The sequence below is a fragment of the Sinocyclocheilus rhinocerous genome, unplaced genomic scaffold, assembly GCF_001515625.1.
Source record: "Sinocyclocheilus rhinocerous isolate Xijiao unplaced genomic scaffold, SAMN03320098_v1.1 scaffold1780, whole genome shotgun sequence".
Classification (NCBI taxonomy): Eukaryota; Metazoa; Chordata; class Actinopteri; order Cypriniformes; family Cyprinidae; genus Sinocyclocheilus; species Sinocyclocheilus rhinocerous.
Window position 1 is genome coordinate 208,385 of NW_015664762.1, and position 20,697 is coordinate 229,081.

Below are 20,697 nucleotides of genomic sequence, written 5' to 3' on the forward strand. Positions count from 1 at the left end.
GCTGTGTGTTCGTGTCTGCATATGAACCGTAAATATGCATGTGTGTATGTATGTGTGTGTGTGTGTGTGTGTGTGTGTGTGTGTGTGTGTGCCCATATTGGCGAGAAGGTTGGAATGAGAGCAGCAAACCACAAGCAGAATGTGCCAGTGTAAGGTTACAGCATTTAGGAGGGCAGCCTCATGCCACGAACACGCCGTAAAAACGCCAGAAGTGGCATAGAGAGAGACAAGCAGACGGAGAAAGAGCCAAGGAGTTGAAAGAGGTGAATTTAGTTGGCTTTGAGGCCTCACGCCACAGAACTTGGCCAAGTTGTCGCAGGCCATCTCTGCCAGCAAATTTCTGTAGGGTTTCTTTCATGTGTATACAAAAGTTAATATCTCTGAGTGATTGTGTACATCTGAAGACAAGCAGGATGCACGATTCTGCTCCTTTCAGATGGAATTAGACACTAATTCCAAGAAAACCTTGGATGATCCATATGGAGTTGCAGGCACCTCATTGCCATGTTGGAAAACGGCATTTAAACATAAGACAAAAAAAATAGAAAGAGAGAGAGGAGATCTCCCAGGAAAAACCACCAGAAAGGCTGACACTGCTCAGACAAGAACATGAAGCAAACATAATGTCCTGTACAGAAACCAACAGTGGTCTGACAGCTGGGGAAAAAGCTAGTTGAAACCTCCATTAGTGCCTCACCATTAAAGCAGAACTGCCAGACATTGTTCATCTGATTTGTCAGAACTATGATTGGGTAAATTGAAAAGCTATAAATGGCTTGTTTGTTTCATAGCGCACAAAAACATATTACTGATTTTTTTTCTTTCGGTTTGCCCTAAAATTAAGACTCTGTTTATGTTCGGAATGCCACCACACTAATCATAATATTATAATATATAAACCACACAGTATGACAATTTCTGCATGCACATGACACCCGGATAACCAAAAGAATTTCGTTCCAGAGGGTACCTTGGACTATTAACAAAAAATAATGTTTGAGAGAAAAAAATAAAAGAATGCACAATTCCATGGGGAGATTAATCCCTGTCACTGGGCTCCAGAAGAAAGCAATGCTCTGTACGTTACTGGTTTGCGAGCTGGGCAACTGCAGTGTTGCAATGATGCCAGTGAGCCAAGATGGGGGCCAGATTTACAGTCATGTAATTGGATGTTATACAGCCTCTTAAGAGGGTCTACAAAAGGCTTTTAAATATGACTAATCCACTTAATGACCAAGACTCATTTCCTAAACGCATGGTCTGCTGGCGAAGAGAATCAGTTTGGTTAGTAAGACTGAACAAATGATGGTGGAAAGATAAGATATAGAATACTTTTAGGGTGGTTCCACTTCAAACTACTGGTGTCAGGAAAGTTAAATATTCCCTGGTGTCACGCAACCCACAGTGGTGGATATTGTTTTCCAATAAACATATACTGTAGATATTATGAACCAATACATCATTTTTAACTACATTCAATTGTAAAACTACATGTTTGATCCTGTAAAACCTGATAACCAACAGTGACCCACTTTTGTCACGGCCAAGTCCCTACATACAAGGCCATGCTGCATTCCTCACTGACCGCAGTCATCATTCAGAGCGTTCAGGAGTCCATCGTCTGTCTATCATCTTCCACCCCAGAAAGCCCCGTAATCCAGCCAAGGGCTCGTGTTTCATATGGGTCAGACGCAGATATGAGTTCATCACCTCTGTAGGGGGGCTATAAAATCCCATTTTAATTAGTGACAATACATACATCCCAGTCCTCTGACTAAAACAGCTGTGATGAGAGAACACATCGCATTACCACATACAACTTCTGCAGAAGCTGAAGAACGGAGAGCAGTGAGATTGAGAAACAGTTACGAAGAAACAGAAAGACCAATTATTTAACAAGAGGGGAAAATAAATCTAACGTGTCTGCTCTGCACTGACACACAAATGGGGATTGGATTTGTTGCTACAAGTATAACTACACATTATTAAGGCAATTAAAGGTGTACAAAAGAAGCGCTTGTTGGACTAGTGCTTAAATTTTAACATGACCAGATGCAACTTTCAATCCAGACAATTCTGATCCCATTCCTTCCCAATTTTATGACTAATAAATCAGATTACAGTCTATTTTAACCAATCACAACATTTACAAAAGAAAGACTAAGATTTGCTTGTTGTATTCCTAATTTGTAACTAAGTAACTTTTAATAAAAGCATGTGCTTAATGAGTAAATTTAAATGTACACAACCCTACAATAGTTTGGGATGGATCACTATAATTATATAGTTAGTTTTTTCAACTATAAAACACGTTTATTCAGCAAGGATGTATTAAACTGATTAACACTTACAGTAAAGTCATTTATAATGTTGCAAAAGATTTACTTCCATTTTCCCATATAGAAAATAAATGTTGTTCCTCCTAATTTTGTTCACACTATCACAGTTTTCACACAGAATTTAATATAATTTTAATTTAATTCCAAAATTATAAAATCATACACACACACACACACACACACACACATATATATATATATATATACATACTCTTATATATTTTATATATGAAATGTGTATATAATATTAAAAATTTATTTAGCTGTTTTAAATTAATTACAATTAATTTAATATTACAAAATACTTTTTTTACTGTATTTTTTATTAAATTCAATTTACAGTTATTTGTATAACGCTTTTCACGATATATAATGTTGCAAAGCAGCTTCACAGAAGATGAAAGTTTCTACATAACAATTAGGAATAATTTATCAGTGGTCTATGTCAAAGTGATGTCCGTATGACAGAAATGTAGAGTTCTAGGACAGTAAAAATCATGCAGTTAGTTAATGACATGTATATGTAACAGCAATAATTATATGTTGTGATCAAACTTATAGTAATGCAAGGGAAAATTGGTAGTTTTGTATGTTAATGAAATAAGCTGTGAAAGGTTGTGCATATCTGCTCTCAATAAAAAATTATTTTGCACCATATTGAAATTACTCAATCCGCTCAAATCAGAATCCTGAGTTTAAAAATGCTCTGTAAACAAACATATGCGAGTACAGAAGGTTAAATCAACCGCACGTAATGCTACATATTAGGAGACAAACTAGATGCAACCACCTGTCCAGAACTGCTGCAGACACCCCACCCCCTCCCCTCAGCAGAGTCAGAAGGAAAACAGGTGGAGGGTGCAGAGGAACGTTTCACCAATATCTCTCTCATCAAATGGCAATTAAAATGGCTTCCCCGTTATATCGAAAGTCACTAAGACAAACAATTCCTGAGATGCCAGATGCAGTGTGTGTGCACATGTGAAAACACAGAGCTCTCTGAAGGATCTGGTTAAAAGTGAGTCTGCCAATCACTGTGCTGATCTAAACATCCCAATCATCATTCACTTCTGAATTGGTCTAGATTGAGCAAGAGTCTCTGCAGTCCAGCAACAATGTGGTGAATTGCTGTATAAAAGCAAATTGTTTCTGGAAAACTACTGATTTGAAATATTTGTGTTGCCCATAATTATATGCATGTGTGTCCTTAGTCTTGAGAAAAAAATCTTTAAGCTTGAAATGCAAATGCTAAGTTTTTTAACCTATATCAGACAAATTTGATTGTAAAATGGATTGCCTTAGGCCAGTGATAGATTGATGTTTGATGATAAATAAATAAAACACAATATACTGAAATTTAAAGCCACATTTTGTCACGTCTATTCAATTGTTTACTGTCACTATATTTAATGTCTTAAATTAACTTCATGTAATGGACACTATCATTCAAATACTTGGGGTCAGTTCATTTTTTTTTATTTTGTTTTTTGATATAAATTAATTATTTTATTTAGCAAAGATGCAAATTGATCAGAAGTTACAGTAAAGACTTTTACAATGTCACAAAACATTTCCATTTCAAATAAATGCTGTTCTTTTGAACTTTCTATTCATCAAAGAATCTTGAAATAAATGCAGCAAACAAAATATTAAGCAGCACAATTGTTTCCAACAATATTTCATGAGCACCACCATATCAGCATACGTGACACTGAAGACTGGAGTAATGGCTGCTCAAAATTCAGCTTTGCCGTCACAGGAATAAATCCCCTTTTTTTTAAATATATTAAAATAGAAAACATTTTTATATTTTAAATTGTAATAATATTTCACAATATTTCTGTTTTAACATTTTAGCCTCGGTGAGCATAACTCAAACTTTTGAACAGTAGTGTCATTATTTCTATTATTTTTTAAGCAACTAATAGTTATTAAAATAATAATAATAATAACAAAAATTAATATTGACTGACAATAATCGAAGAATTTCACTTTGCTTAAACCCTGGGAAAAGTCCGGTCAGGGTTCGAGTACATATCAGATTGAACAGTTGGAAAAAGTGAAAGAGACAAAAAGAACATGGACTCAACTGAGGGCAGAAACGCTAAAGTAATGAGGACTGATGATCCCTTAATTCCAAAATAAAAAAACGCTTGTCCCTTCCAACTGAACACTTTCTTCTAGTTCCAGCTGTGAAGACATCTCAAACATGTTCTGTGATGATTGGTGGCAGGTCGTTCTCATGAAAGGTTCACCATGCTGTAGAACAGGAAATCAAACCACCATCCCTTTTCTGTCTCTCCCTCCCAGTATTAGGACAACCTAATGATGTTGGAAGAGAAAAGGAGAGAGGGTGGAGAGTTTGAGCCATGATTGGGTTTGGATCGTGTGTTCGGTTGTCCATTTCAGTCTGAGGTAATGAAGTGAATAATGAGACACGAGGCAGCTAGACGCCAACCTAAAAGCCGTGTGAAAGCGGCTGCAATGACACTCTGGAGATGATACCACTCCCTTTCTCCTCAGATGCCCCTTGGCCTACACACTACTTGTACTCCTATTTCCTGTCATTATTTTCCTTTTAAACATCTCTCATTAGTGGTGTTTGTTAAAGTAAGCACCAGTATTACTATTAGTCATACTTGGAATTAGTGATCTGAACAGAGTGTTAACTCATTTTTTGACACATAACAACTTTGTGACACACAAATAAACAGCCAGAACACCATAGGAATTGCATAGGCAACCAACTAACATCTTGTAGGCCACTCACACATTGTTCAGAAAATATACACCAACTTAATACCTTTGAGTAAAAATCTATTTATTTTAAATTTTTTGGACTATCAACCCTCTAAACCAGCTTGGAATAGCTTAACTTTTTTTTTTTTTTTGCCTCACACAATTGTTCTCTTTTGTAGCATGGCTTCTCCTTCTGGAAAATGTCATATAAGTGGATAGACATGCTGGTTTTTGGAATATGGAAGGCTTTTCTGGTTCCAGGTGGTCTACTACCTCTAACTAGCTTTACCATGATAGTCTACCAAATCAAAAGCAGTTCCACCACCTGTTAGTCCACTTGATCAACCACCTAGACAAGATTGGACCAGCAAATGTTCATAAATGACAAGCTAGAATCTATGTGAAATCAATTACCACCTTAAACTAGTTTTTGAGTCCTTTTCACTTCTATAGAAAGTTTAACTCACTTGCCCCACATAATTGCTCTCTCATAATCTGATGTTAGACATTTCCAGATAAACTGCATTTTATTTTTCCTCAATTAAGTGCCTCCTTAAGGGGACAGCAGACAGCGGGGACGCTCTAAATCTTTCTCTAACCTTTGTTAAACAACAAAAGTTTTCATTCTGTCCTGTACGGCAAACAACAGGCCAGCACCATTCCCTGAACACCAGCGTCAAATCTCACGACAGCTGGTCAGCAGGGGCCGGATGGGATGTGTAGAATCCATCCATTCCACTGTTACCATGGGAATGACATAGCAGGTGCACTGCGTGTGAGGCTGAAGCCACTAGATTTGCTCAGAGGTACGGTATGAGAATCACTTCCTGTCCCAAGCCCACGGCTGACATCAGGCATTGGGTTTGGATCAGTCTGTCAGTTCAGGCCAAACTGTCTCTCTCTCATTCTCAACCCTTTTCTTTTTCTTTTTCTCTTTAGGAGACACAAGTTGTGGTCCAGGGCCAGCTAAGGAAGTAAAATGGCAAGCTCAATTAGTCAACGGATAAATCTATCCTCCAAAAAGGCCAAATGATCTCTGGGAGGAGGATGTATGAGAGGAGGGGGATTCCTCTGAGACTTTAAAGAGTCATGCGATCGTTGATGAAGACAAGAGAAAGACGAATAATAACAATGGGAAAGAGAGAATGAAGGCCAGACAGAATGAAAGACTGGAGGAGAATGAGCGAGTGAGAAGGGTTTCCCCACAGCACAACTGGCATAATGCCACTAAGAAGGCTGTCACTGCTGAGCAGTAATGAGGTTTTTACTGGCACTTTCCATGACTACAGTACACTTTTGTGTCCTATGAAATTTTTAAAAGCACTGGAGGCCCATATCCCATACTTTTTGTTGTGAGAACTCTAAAAAAAAAATAATGTGTTGGCTCAAAAAAAAAACTGTTTGCATCAATCTAATTATTCAAAAGAAAACAGAAAGTTTCAAATAATTGAGTTGTGACAGATAGATAGATAGATAGATAGATAGATAGATAGATGTTAGGGACAGATATACAAAAAAAAAGCATTTAATGGACAAAAAATTTAAAATTGTACAACTTCCATAACCACACACATCCTATTTACTACGGCCTATATATTACATTTACTCTAATAATGGTCCTTAAAGTATGTACTGTAGCATGCAATAAGCTGTACACTTTTCAACTCCAAAAATGGCCTCTGAATCCAAATGACCTCAGCAGAGAGGAATAAAACAAAAGACACGATCATTTAACAAACATTCCAAACAAAGCCTTTGTCTATTAAACTCATTTTCTCACCGAGTGCGACTCAACATCCACTTTCCACTGTCTCTTTAATCCTGTGATTCCTTTCCTAGTCTGAGATGATCACAGAGAGCACAAACTATTCTGAATAACTCCTTAAATCCTTTATTAATATAGAACAAACACACCCACTCTCATGATGAAGCTAGATAATAAGAATCAAATGTCTACTGAACTTCCTGAGAGGAGAACCCACTCAAATGAGAAGAGACATATTCACACACACACACACACACACACACAGCAACAGAAACCAAAATAAACACACATGCCTTCTAACTATACTCTTATATTAATGATGGAAAACCTCAAATCATCATTCTAATTAAGTTTTACATTAAGTCAGTAATCAGATATGATGTCTGTACGCCACAGGGTAATTATTAATCCATGATGGTGACAGTAAAACAGACGCTCGAGTCTCACAGTCTCTTGTATTGTTTACAGAAACAAATTCTCACAATCTCTACAAATATGTTGAATATTTTATACTTTCTTCTTAAAGAGATATTTCACCCAAAAATGAAAAAAAAAAAAGAAAACTCACCGATTAATTTACCCACAAAAACAAATACTAAGACATTTTTTAAAAATATCTTCTGGAAAGTAAGTCCTAGAGTTTTGAAACAACATGAGGGTGAGTAAATGATGACTCAGAATGTTAATATTTTGGCGACCATCTCATGATCCAGAGTTTAACGTCTCAGAGCCACTCAGTTCACAGTAAATGCTAAATCTCCGCATGTGCTGTTAGTTTAACATGCATGCGCTTTATTTTCCACATTCGCATAATCTCCACAATTCGCATAATTCGCATAAAAGTTTATAACATTTCACTAGATTTGTGGTGAGAAGCGTTTGTAAACCTGTTGCCACCTAAACATAAAGGTTTAACTTTATTTTTACTAGGCTACTATAGCATAAACTAAAGTAATTAACACCTAATTACATTGTAAATACTTATTAATACATTTGTACAGTACAGTTGTATTACAATACTTGTGTCTCAGAGGTAATAATAATAATAAACATTAAGTTTATTATAAATAACTATTAAAATTATGTATATACTTTTACACACAGAGAATGTGTGTGTGTGTGTGTGTGTGTGTGTGTGCGCGTTTTTGTGACAAATGAGGACATACATTTGTATAATGACAAAGGTCTGATATAGGTATTACAAGGAGAAGGTGACTTTTCAGGACATTGCCCCATGTCCCCACTTTTCAAAACAAACATAAATCACACAGAATGGAGTGTATTGAAAATCTGAAATAGCACAAAGTTTCCTGTAAGGGGTAGGTTTAGGGGAAGGGTTGGTGTAGACCATAATGATTTACTGTCTGTTCTTACTGTATTAGAGCTAGGAGGTTGATCATTGCACACTACTCTTGATAAATCGGTGAATGTACGTAATGGTTTTGATATTATACTATGTTGGGATGGAGTATTTGGACGGTGCGACGAGTATTTGAACTATTTTCGGAGCACCGACGGCTTTAGTAGTCCTATGAGTCATTCACAGATGATACCGGGGAGTAGAGCGTGTGTGTGTGTGTGTGTTCCCAAATAGTTTTGGCTATTTTTTAAGAGATTTAAGTGCACTTTAATGTCCCTGTGGTATCAAAAATTTTATTGAATATCTATATTTTTCAAGGTATTCCATTGAAGTTCCAGTATCTTGAAATTCCAGTATATTGACAACACTAGTAAAGTTTGTTTATTGACATGTAAGAATGTACGGATTTCCCGTCATATTGAACCTGATTAGTCAGGATTAGGCTAGAGCACTAATTCAAGTTATTTCTATCCAAAAATTAAACAACAAATCCTCCATAGTGTAACTTGAAATGTCCTAAATGTCTTTGTACTAATATTTACTATATATTAGGCACAACCAATCATCCTCACTAACCTCAAGAACAATGGTTGAGAATCTATAAATCTCTACAAAGACTATAGATTTCAAAACACAGACACCACACACACACACCAGCAGCCGTAAAAGGCAATCAGCTCTATTGTTTGAACATTCCTGATTACTGCATGTGACCTGTTGACGTGAAACATTCTGCGCATATCTCCACATCCGAGACACAAACATTAGAAGTACTTTACTGAAATGCAATGAACAATCTGCGTTGTCTTGTGGATGCCAAAAGAAAACGGTCTGGGAAAGACAAAGGCATGATTGAAGAGCATAACCGAAAACTATGTATGTGGTTTGAACCCTGTTTGTGAGATGCAGTATGTGTGGCAATATGTGTCCATGTCTGTGGCCGCAGATCGTGTTAAAATGAGCGTATCGTGAGTGCAGGACTGAAATAGTGTATGTGAGAGCTCATTCATTCACACCAAGGCTTGATACTCATGAATGAACTGACAGAAGACCTTAATAACAACCGGTGCTCTCTGCCAAAACACACACACAAGGCTGCATATGACTGAGATTCTTTAAAGCTCCACTGCCGATTATGGTTTGGCCACTGGGTTCGACACTCATGAGAGTGTGGGCAAGTACTCTAAATTTCCCTTCTAAGGAATTAATGCAGTAAACCCAACCAAACCTCATATAACTAGACTTCATAGAACATAATCAAGCATAATTAAGACTAAATGCTTCTGAATGTTTGCAGCTCGTTCATACTTTCCTAAAAAACACATCTGGGGCTTTAATCAAGATGATGAGAAGATGCATCCTGTTCACAGGCAACCAGCGCTAAAGATGAAACTCTAAAGCAGCTCTACCAATCACAGGATGCCTAACCACATTGGAAAAAAACACTATGACATTTCTACCAATTAAACAAGTCAAACTGCGGGCAACAAAGACAGGTACATAGAAATAGCCAATCCATAAAGTTGCCATCCATCCCAACCAAGACTCATTGGAAAAACGTGCAAGTGGCAGCATTTCGGCAAAATTATGTTACATTGCTTCTTGCACATCTTGCAACTCTTTCAAAGTGAAATGTCCAATAAGTGGTGATGAAAGCATCAGAAACAGATGAACAAAAGCAAATGCATATATATTGAAGTGATCATGCCATTTTAGCTTGCTTCACGTTTTTGTGCTCTTTTACCGTGACTCATGTATCATGGAACTTGTGCCAGAGCACTCAAGCAAATGTCAAAATGTATTAGTTTACAAATCATGCACTGTTAAAAGGTCATAACATAGTATTGTGCAAAGAACCACGGAGAAATAAGTCTTTATTAGTAAATAACCTGGCCCGTAATCAGAATTTGTGTGAAAATGAATAAAAGTAGTTGGAGTTTTACTGCTATTAGTGGTCATTTCAGCTGGAAACTGTACAAAATTGTATGTATGGGTACATTTTTGGAGTTCTACAAAAATGATTGGCAGAGGCAGTCTTTCCAATGAGCTTATGTTTCTTTATCCATATAAACCCATCCCTTTATCCATCAGTCCATTCCTCTATCCATCCATCCATTTCACTTATCTTATCCATTCATCTACCATCCATCTAATCTCCCATCCACGCATGCATCCGTGTACCCTGGAAGGCGGCAGCATGTGCAGAAATTAGATATTTCAGCTCAAAGCTGTATGATCTGATGTTCTGGGTGGTGTCTCTCAGGACCGCTGCTCTGTAGCTCTCTTCCATTCTTCGCGTACAGCATGACGGCCCAGCGTGCTTGCATCAGCACTCTAGTACAAGTCCAGTGAAACACAAATCATGAGAAAACAGGTTAAGGACTTGTACAAGCAAGGTATAGAGATGCACCGATCGATCGGCCAGGGATCGGAATCGGCCGATTTTCCTCATGCTACAATAAGAGAGAAAAAAAACGTTTGTTAGACAGAAGTTGAACAAATAACATTAGTGACACTATAAAACCAAATTAAACCTGCACCAGTATCACCATTCACACGCATTCATGCAACTATATATTCAGCAGTTGAGTGTTATTGAGGCTCTGCCTCATGCATTGGAGAGATCTGGAGGGGCGAGAAGACAGTATAATGAAACCTGATCCTCAGAAAGCTCTTGCACTCTCTTCATAGCTGCAACTTAATTATCCAGGATGCACCAGGTGCATTGGGTCCCAGAAGACTTAAGTCAGTTCAAGCAGCGTTGAACCCCATGCCCTCACCAGCCTAGGCCTTGTGTGGGCATGTGAACTTTGTATGACCAATATCACTGCTCTCAAAATACCTTGTACTTTCCAATAGTCTGAGTAAACTATGTACATAAAATGCTATAAAGCTGTATTTTAACACACAAGTGGAATAATCGTTTGTGAATTTTCCACTGCAAACATTCCGAAACGGCTTCCAAGCAAACTTTCAGAAATGGGAAAGACACTTTATGGTGCATTCTGAAATATTCCAATTCATTGTGTCATTTGTTATTCACAACATTATGAAATGACATGAAACGTTCACTTACTGTTTCCATAGCTAATTAAGTTACATTTAAGGTTTAAATAAATTCCTCAGTTCAGCAGTTCATCATTGAATTCAGTGATGTCATCGTCCAGCTCAGTTCAGTTTAAATAGTATCTGTGCAATCAAGTCAACGATATCACTGGAAATTAAGTGTCGCCAACTAAGCAAGCCAGAGGCGACAGCTGCACGGAACCAAAACTCCATCAGTGACAGAATGGAGACATAGGCTGATTGATTTTTTTTTATTTGTTCTTATTTTATTACTGACTTTTTACTTGTGTTTTTTTATGAAAATAAAACTTTGCGTTGAAGAAAAGTAGATTTTTGTTTGTATATGCATTGTATATTGTATATTGTATAGTTCTTAGAAAGAAAATCGGAATCGGCAAAAATCGGTATCGGCAGATCACACTAACAAAAAATTGGAAATCGGAATCGGCCAAGAAAATTGCAATCGGTGCATCTCTAGGTAGAATGGCATGGTTGCTTCAACAATTGCGTTTTAACTCAGTTGTTAGTGTAGGTGGTACAATATTTTCAAACACAACACAGCAATAAACTTTTACTGCCACTCACTGGAAATTTCATTTCCAGTCTACCACGATACATACTACAACCAACGTATAAATCATTACCATAACTTTGTTAAAGAAAGATAAATACACAGCAAAGGAAAAAGTGAGATACTGTACAGTATACAGACTGGGCTGGCCATCCGTGATGACTGATGTTAAGGCTGTGATAAAGCTTCATTCCATTTCCATGCTGTACAGACGTCCACTATGCACTTTTGAGACTCTAGGTCACTACTGTGACTCACTGGACATTAACGAAGAACTTTCTGAGATTGAGTTTCACTAGCTGTGCGGGCAGATAGTCCTCGCCTACACCAGGAATCAGGTCATCACAAGTAAAAACCACAACCACCTGCTCTTTAGGACACCGTGAATAACAGTGGTCTGATTTTAAAGTCACACACACATACAGGTATATGTGATACGATCACAAGCCCACAGCTGACAAGACGAGCCTTAGGGATGACGGAAACGCACAGCACATAATGACCTTTCAATCAATTAAAAAAAAGAAAAGAAAGGAAAAGAAAAAAGAAAAAGAAAAAAAATAGCAACAGCATTGCTAATTAAAAATTTGATTGTAGATTAAAGTATTTGTTCAGAGCTAAATAGTAATGCACATATGGTTAAAAATAATTTAAGAGTGAGGATATATATTGACTAGAAAATAAGGCAGGCATTGATTTACCTTAAAAAATGCCAATGTAAGATAACCATTCTTTATGCAGCGAAAGAGTGAGAGATTAAACAGCTTTAATGGTGGGGTAAGTGATTTTTCAAAAACGCTTTAGAAAACTGATGGTCGACTAGCAAAACAAACTTGTAGCCAATCAGCAGTAAGGGCCGTGTCTTCTCATGATGTGGAGGAGAGAGCGTTCAGTGCACAGGATGGACATTAGAAAGATAGAGATGGCAGATAAAAAACAAAAGAGCTTCTCAGGAAGTTTTCGGTGCTTTGATGTGCTGGCATCCGCAGGATCCAGCAGGATATTTACCCACAACTGATGTGCTGTTTTTGGGAGGGACCATGTTGAAAGAAAACCTCTTTCAAAGAGCCTGGGCAACACACCTTCATTTCTCAAAGCCACAGGCACTTTGTGGAGCATTGGCTGGCATTTGCCCCCACAGTAAGAGAGTGAAAAGCTGATGCTTAGAAAAAGATAGTGGATTGGGCTGAAATCAGAAGGAGAGGCAGAAGTGTGGAGCCTCAAAGGGATTTGAAGGCACTCATACAGAACTCCAAGTTTAGTTGAAGACGAATCTATGGTGAAGCCATACAGGAGCTTCGATAACCACAAAATGCAGTGGTCAAACTGACCACTAGGGTCATGGCACAAGGCTCAAGGCCTTCAAGTGTGCACACACAAGTCACTCCACATCAGTGCGATGTGAATCATTTAGAGCACAAATGCACACATATCATCTCAAATATACACTGGTTCCTTGAATTCCTGGCTTAGCTACTCGGAGTTGGGTCAAAACAGCAGGAATAGCCTTACCTGGCCTCCAGCTAAAAAAAGAAAAGTATTAAGTATACCTTCATGTTTTTCATCTTCTCAGTTGAAACTCTATTGTTCTTCAGCTTGGATATACAAGCAATGTAACTTCTGGAACCAAAAATAGACAAGGCTGTAATATTATGTAGCTATTGAGACCAGGCTGGTTCTTACTCAGCAAATAATCCATTCAGCTAATGATAAAACAATGCAGGAGACATGAAGCAATTCAGACTGCTGTAACTGACGGCTCACAGAAAGCTGTGGTTGTGTGTCTTCACATGGAAAACAATCTTCACCTTGTGCTGTAACTGACAGTAACCTGTTTACCACTTCAGCACACAAACCTCCATATGGATGGCTTGACTGCCAGACACAGATAGAGGCCTCTGCAACTTAATTAACTAAAGGACTTTTTAACCCATCAGAATGGCTGGAAATCCAATATTGATTAATTAGGCCTGTACAAGTAAGATTTAATGGTAGAAGATTCGGACAGTCTCTTAAATATTTGATTGCTATGCTTGCTTCATTTCGTTAAACGAGTCATAATTAACCATTCCTCTATTTAAATTATCCTTTAACACACGCACACACACACACCACAGTGGCCCTAAATAATTTTTTTACCTAATAATTTTTTTCTGTTTCTGTAGTGGTTAATCCCCCATGTGTAAGCTCCTTTGTCACAGTGTTTCTAGTGCTAAAATATAATTACTGTATCCATGAGTTTTCAAATTTACTGTTTGTGCTGAACTAATTTATTAGACCACCTGTCATAATGAAGAGAAAACAAATATTTTAGGAATCTGTCAAAAACTTGTTTAAAACTAAAAATTTTATTTTCATTTATTAGGCAAATAACAAACTGAAACGATCTCCTATAAAATCTATTTCAAATATCCATGCTGCTCAGTCTCACAAAGACTTGTGAGATTAGTTATCAACACAGCCTTTTCTGAAAGAGATCCTGCAGAGGTGGAGATTCTGGGAGCTGCTTTGCTTGGCATCTGATCTGAGAACAGACAGTCTCATGCCCTCATATCCCGTCAGCACTTCTGAGGAAAGGGATCAACCCCAGATTTGAACCCTATGCAACATTAAGACCTCCTCACTGAGCAACAAAAAGCTCACATAGGACATGCAAAAAATGTTACAACAGCCAACAATAAATAGGACATTAAAACAACTGGGATGGATGGAAACTATAAGTAGGATGATAAAACCATAGAAAAGTAAAAAACAACATAACAGCAAACAAATAGATAGAACAATAGATAGATAGAATTACATTTTTTAAGGAGCGGTTTGAGCGGTTACTATTATAAGATGTCTTGAGTTTCTGCCCATCAGTGATAGTGTTTGGAAACATTCCGACGTGTCTGAGATTCCAGACTCTTGCTCAAAGCCTCTTGTTGTCTGTGGCTGCTGTCTTGCAAGCTGACCTCTGGCTGCTCAATGCCCATCAGCTGTCACCAAAGGAGTGGAGTGCTATGCCTGCAGCTAAAGCATGTTCATTGCACACAATCTGCTCACTGCTGTTCTGAAAACAGGACTGGACTCCAATAACAAAATGCACCTGATGAAACTATTCTAAGATCAATGCAAAAGGGAGAACACATTACAAGCCTACTTTGGTTTAGTCTGCGGTCTCAGCCTTAATTGCGCCAAGTCGTTGTGGCAAATAAACAGACTGTGTCCTGCACTTAACTGCTGATACAAGAACAGCTCTCAGTTATCAGTTTAGTGCTTGATGATAATGAACTCATCCCTAAGCTGTGTGAGCATTTTTCCTCAAACCTGGCACAGTGTGATATGCTGCATAACTGCACAATTGAGTCACCCTCAAGCTGTTTGTCTGACTTACTTTCTTCTATGGAACAAAACAGAAGATATTCTGAAAAATTTATTTTTTTTCTGTCCATACAATGAATGTCAATGGGACCCAATGTTATTTGAACCCCAGCATTCTTGAAAATATATAATTTTGTGTTCCACAGAAGAAAAGTCATACAGGGTGAGTAAATGATGACAGAATTTGCACTTTTGGGTGAACTATCCTCTGCTCACAGGAGAAATTCGTAAAATGAAAATTCCAGTCTTTCTGCAACAAAAGCAATTTAGAACTTATTTTATCATTGGCTTAATGGCTTTCTTTAAACTTTTATTCTGCAGACCACAAAAAGGAAATAAAGAGTTTAATGATCTTAGGAGGAAGGCAAAACCACACTAACCTGAGATGTATTGTAATTATGGTTTTGCTGTGGTATGGTCTTGGTTCCCAGAGGAACGATTTCTATGCTAAGTCTACATATCAGTGTTCAGTCAAATAAACAGGAGAAATCGTACCAGAGGGCACAGAGTATCTATTGAAAGACGAGGCTCATCAGAACTCTCCTGCATGCTCTGAATTCTTCTGCACATGTAGACCAACCCAAAAGAGGGTTATAGCTCACCAACAAAACAACTCAGCATTCAGCTTTTAGCAAACCCAAATCGTGAAAAACTTGCCATCCCACTATTGCTCTTCAAGACTCCAAGAGGAGGAACATGTAACACAACTAGAAATATCTCTCCGTCTCAGCCAAAGAACATGGGTTTCACACACCTTGTCTGATAGATGTTAGTTTAGTTTCACCACTCAATTTTGCCAGTACAGTAGGTGATCTGGCTGAATTAAAATGAACTGAAAATCAAATAAAAATTTTTTAAAGGAAGACCCCAAGTTTGTCATGACTAGTCTTCTTGTAATTTGAAAGTTGAAGAAAAAGACGTTTAAAAAGTCTTGAAATGGACAAATAACAGAACACAGATAGAAAAACAGGGCGATAGATAAATTATATGTAAAATGATAGATAAAATTATAGATAAAACAATGGATAGAATGATAAAACAATTGAAAGACAGACAGACAGACAGACAGACAGACAGATAGATAGATAGATAGATAGAGAGCAAATGACTGACTAGATATCAAGGTAGCTGGCTTGTGTTTGAGATGCAGCCACCTTTTCAAGTGACCCCAAAGACCTCGATAAGCTGGTTCAAGTGTGTATAGTATTTGATTACTAAACTATGCTGGTAGAATGATCTCTAGGAGCAGGATAGGCACCCCTGTCATAGGAGAACCAGACCTGGGTGTGAGTTCAAGTACTGTGAGAACTCTAGACCTGCGGGTTTGTACCCGGTGAGCTGGGCCGGTGTCATTCCAGGAGGACTCACTCCTGTTATCCGAGTCATGCATCAAACCAGCTGGCTGAACACATCTGTCAACACTGATTCCCTTAACCCGACACGATCCTTGTCTGAAGTTTACCAAGACATATTATTTACAGTGCAGAGTCCAGAGCCTTACAGCATACATGGGCATTCACGCAAACTTTGTTGGGCAAAAAATAAAATAAAATAAAATAAAAAATCAGTCAATCAACTTGTAAAACCTATTAAACGAAAGCTAATTACATTAAATTTTCCTGACAGGAGCAACAAAATAAAAAATTGCTCTTGAATTCCAGTAATAAGGGGTAGGCTGATGATTATATTGATTATATAATATATTTTGACAACTTGACTCTACATGAATGTACTATCAGGAATCATATTCAATCATGCCCTGATATGCATACTATACAACCAATGATTTGTTTATCATGCATCTTCACTTCAGCTGTTAAAAGTACAGTGCCAAACATGCAGAGACATGACAACATTTCCAGTAAGTAAATATAGTGAGCAGCTGATGGTTTTTAACAGCGCACTGTGGGAATTTTTAGGATGCAAATGTAACACTGGAATTTCAGTTACACTGGAATGAACCTGACAGCACCAGAAATGGACGAGTCCCTGGGCAGTGCAACTAAAATAATGATTCAGACAACCTTTGAGCTATAGGTACCTTGAAGGTTCTTCTTTGTGGTTTAATTGCACTTGCTTAAAAAACAATTTTTGTGCTCAATAGAAAGCAATATTATAAAATAGAGGACTCATATTTTAGCCCAAAGCAATGATTTGAAGTTAAAAACTTCTTAATGATTGATCTTTTTCTAACAAAGATTTTCACTTCATAAGACTTTAATTGATGGCCTGGAGTCGTGTTGTGGATTATTGTGATGCTTTTATCAGCTGTTTGTACTCTCATTCCGACGGCACCCATTCACTGCAGAGGATCCAATGATGAGCAAGTGATGTCATGCTAAATATCTCCAAACCTGATGAAGATACAAACTCATCTACATCTTGGGTGGCCAGAGGGCGAGTACATTTTCAGATAATTTTTATATTTGGGTGAACCATTCCATTAAAGAATACACTTCCTCCTTAAAACACGCTATGAAATAATATACTGTAGCAACCACAGCAGCTGATTGCTGCACCACAATAAAAAGATTTACCATAGTAACCATACAGTAGTTTCTGCCAAAACACCTAATTAACTACAGATAATGTTGCTTCAAAAACTCTATGGTACAAGTAAATAAACAAAAAGATCCAAAGAGGACCAATAGCTTTACAATACAAACAGGTGTAGTTATCAAACAGGGACATCAATATTAAACATCAAAAAGACACGTTTCAGTTTAGGTCACAGTCAAACAACAAAACCGCTCTTCACCAAGATGACAAACGGTTGCACATAGCGTTCACGCTCACCTGTAGCAGGTGTTTCCGGCACCCATTTCAGCTGGCCGATCTGACGCACCTGAAACGCCGTTTTCACCTCGTGACAGCTGTGAGCGTGCGCGGCGGACAGTGTCGCGAGCTCCACCGCGAGCACCGTGATAATCCAGCTGACATTCACGCGTGGCATGACGGCATTTCAGAGGAGAAATAAGTGCGGTGGAATTGCTTAATGATCAGAGACTGGCTGCAAAATGTGTAAAAAGAAAGGAGGAGAAAGTCGCCTGTGTTGGACTTTCACATGCTGCACCGGCTGTAGTAAATCCTTCCTTCCTTCCTAAACCGAGAAGGGAAAAGCGCCGCTGCGTCCCGTTCACTGAGAGTGTCACTGAATTCATTCAGCATGTGGAATCATTCAGAAATATCTCTCTCTCTCTCTCTCTCTCTGTCTCTCTCTCTCTCTCTCTCTCTCAGTCAGTGTCAAAGCTTTACTGACATGACTGTAAGCATTTACAATATTTGCGAAACATAAAATACTAAGACAACAATAAATATGTTAGATAAAGTAAATAAATGCAAACTAGTTTACATATATTTTACCTGCAAAATAATATAGTCTAAAAATAAAACTTTAAATATTTTATTGTAGCCTATATTTTATGTTCCTTTTTTTAGTTTCTAGCTTACTTATTTCTGTCAAATCCATTCGTTATTTAAAAATCAAATCGCCCATGTTAATGATATTAATTTTTTTTTTAATATATAATTGATGTCTGATTACGACGCTGTAATCTGTGTTCACAGAATAGTACTGTATGCTTTCACGATGAGTTGTCTCCCTCTGGTGGACTGCTAGTTTGCTCACTCCAACTCTCAACCGGATCGTTGATTTAGCACTCAATAAAGTTTTAAGTTATGTTGAATCAGTGCACAACAATAAATCCTGTATAATACATACTTCATGTGTTTGCTAACAATGAAATGCTATTCATGTGAACTCCATTTATATATCTTATACTCTTTTCCTCATTCTCCATGCAGCATTGTAGCCTACATAATGTTTTAAACTGTATTTGTGTATTTTGCTTAATTGTACTATATTATTTATTTGTTGTGTCGTACTTTATTTTATATGTTGTAGCCTATATTCTTTATATAGGCTAGCGTATGTTGTAATGTTGGAGTTATGAAGAAACAATTCAGTAAGATAAAATAGACTGTACAGTCTGGTCCCATAAACTACAGTATCAACTTCAACTTTTCCTTACTGCTATTACATATATATTATAATATATATAACTATATTATATTATTTCTTAAAATGTATCGTTCCATCATGTTCCCGTCCCACATTAGACAACAAAGATTAAAATTCATAAATTTTAGCCCTACCATCGCTTGATATGAATTTCTATTCGTTTGCCTGTCTACAGAAACATTGGGTCAGAATTAGGATGAAGCAAAGTTTATTGAGGCAAACAGAAAAAAAGATGCTTATAAACTTGATGTTACCATTATTATTATTATTATTATTATTATTGGAAGACACTGGTCTTCAAGATTTCCACAAAAGCCCTCTTTGGGTTGACATATACAGTATTAGAGGCTACAAAGTGATAAATACAAATGTAGCCTATACAAAAAATATACATAAAATGTATACGTAGCCTAGCTACATGAATAAATATAATTATCCTTATGCCTATATTCTAATAGAATTATAATATTCTATGAAATTATATTGCATGTACATTTAGATATGCTTCTATTATAGTGATGATAGAATATGAGTCCATGCGATATAAAATATACTTTGTAGTTTTAAAACTGAAATCACACATACAGAAATCCTATACAAAAAATAAACAATGTATCATATATCATAAAAAGCCTACATTTAATACTTTTTTTAATGACATAACATAAATTATATTACATATTATTGAGAGATGTGACAACCGATAACTATATGCAAGTAGTCTGCTATACCGTTATACAGCTTTCACTGATTAACATCAGGATATCTGATGTAAATCAATGTTGCTGATATTTATATGGTTTTTGACAGGTGCGCCAAATCGCATATTTTTGCTCCGTTTGGACTGGGTTTTTTTTCTCCTCCATGAGTACGAGCTCCATAAGCCATAAAAGTCATTAAAATTGTAAATAAATAAATTGCTGTATATTCATTGCTGTAAATGCATATAATTAATTCACACAAATAATGTTATATTTTTATTCTGACTTATTGTGAGCATGAAATATGCTATCGGAAATAATTTGAATGGACTTTTATTTTAAAGTGTCGTCAGTTCAACTCAGTTCACACAGCAGCAGCGTTTTAAAAACTACGGTCCCGCACGCACGCACGCCGACTCAAACAACGCTGAGGCGCGTCAAAGCGTTTGGGTTCTTCTCCTGAAATCCCATTCGTGGAGTATAACAGCAAATTTGTCGTCCTTCACATATTCGTTCAATGGCATTCATCATGATGAAAAAGAAGAGGTTTAAGTTTAAAGTAGATGTGGAGGTGGAGGAGCTGTCATCTGTCCCATACGTGAATGGAGTTCTGTTCTGCAAGGTTCGACTGACAGACGGAGGCTTTTCAGATGAGTCCTCAAGGTGAGACAAACGCAATACATCCTGTATATTATTTTATTTCATTATTTTATTAAAGTAGTGTGTGTGTGTGTGTGTGTGTGTGTGTGTGTGTGTGTGTGTGTGTGTGTGT

At 37.3% G+C, this 20,697-nt stretch overlaps 2 protein-coding genes across 4 annotated transcripts in view; one reads left to right on the forward strand and one right to left on the reverse strand.

Moving 5' to 3' along the window:
* The window catches only part of LOC107730460 (glypican-5-like), a 111,583-nt gene extending 101,059 nt beyond the window's left edge, over positions 1-10,524 (reverse strand). For both annotated transcript variants that reach the window (XM_016541309.1, XM_016541307.1), the window contains exon 1: positions 10,385-10,524. In XM_016541309.1, the coding sequence (XP_016396795.1) occupies positions 10,385-10,493 (109 nt within the window). In that variant the 5' untranslated portion in view covers positions 10,494-10,524. The remainder of the gene's footprint in view (positions 1-10,384) is intronic.
* Positions 10,525-20,328: 9,804 nt separating this feature from the next.
* Positions 20,329-20,697, forward strand: part of LOC107730444 (protein FAM102B-like) — a 21,410-nt gene continuing 21,041 nt past the window's right edge. For both annotated transcript variants that reach the window (XR_001638680.1, XM_016541287.1), the window contains exon 1: positions 20,329-20,588. Coding sequence is in view for 1 of the 2 variants with exons in the window: in XM_016541287.1 (XP_016396773.1) it covers positions 20,443-20,588 (146 nt within the window). In the remaining variant the exon portion in view is untranslated. The remainder of the gene's footprint in view (positions 20,589-20,697) is intronic.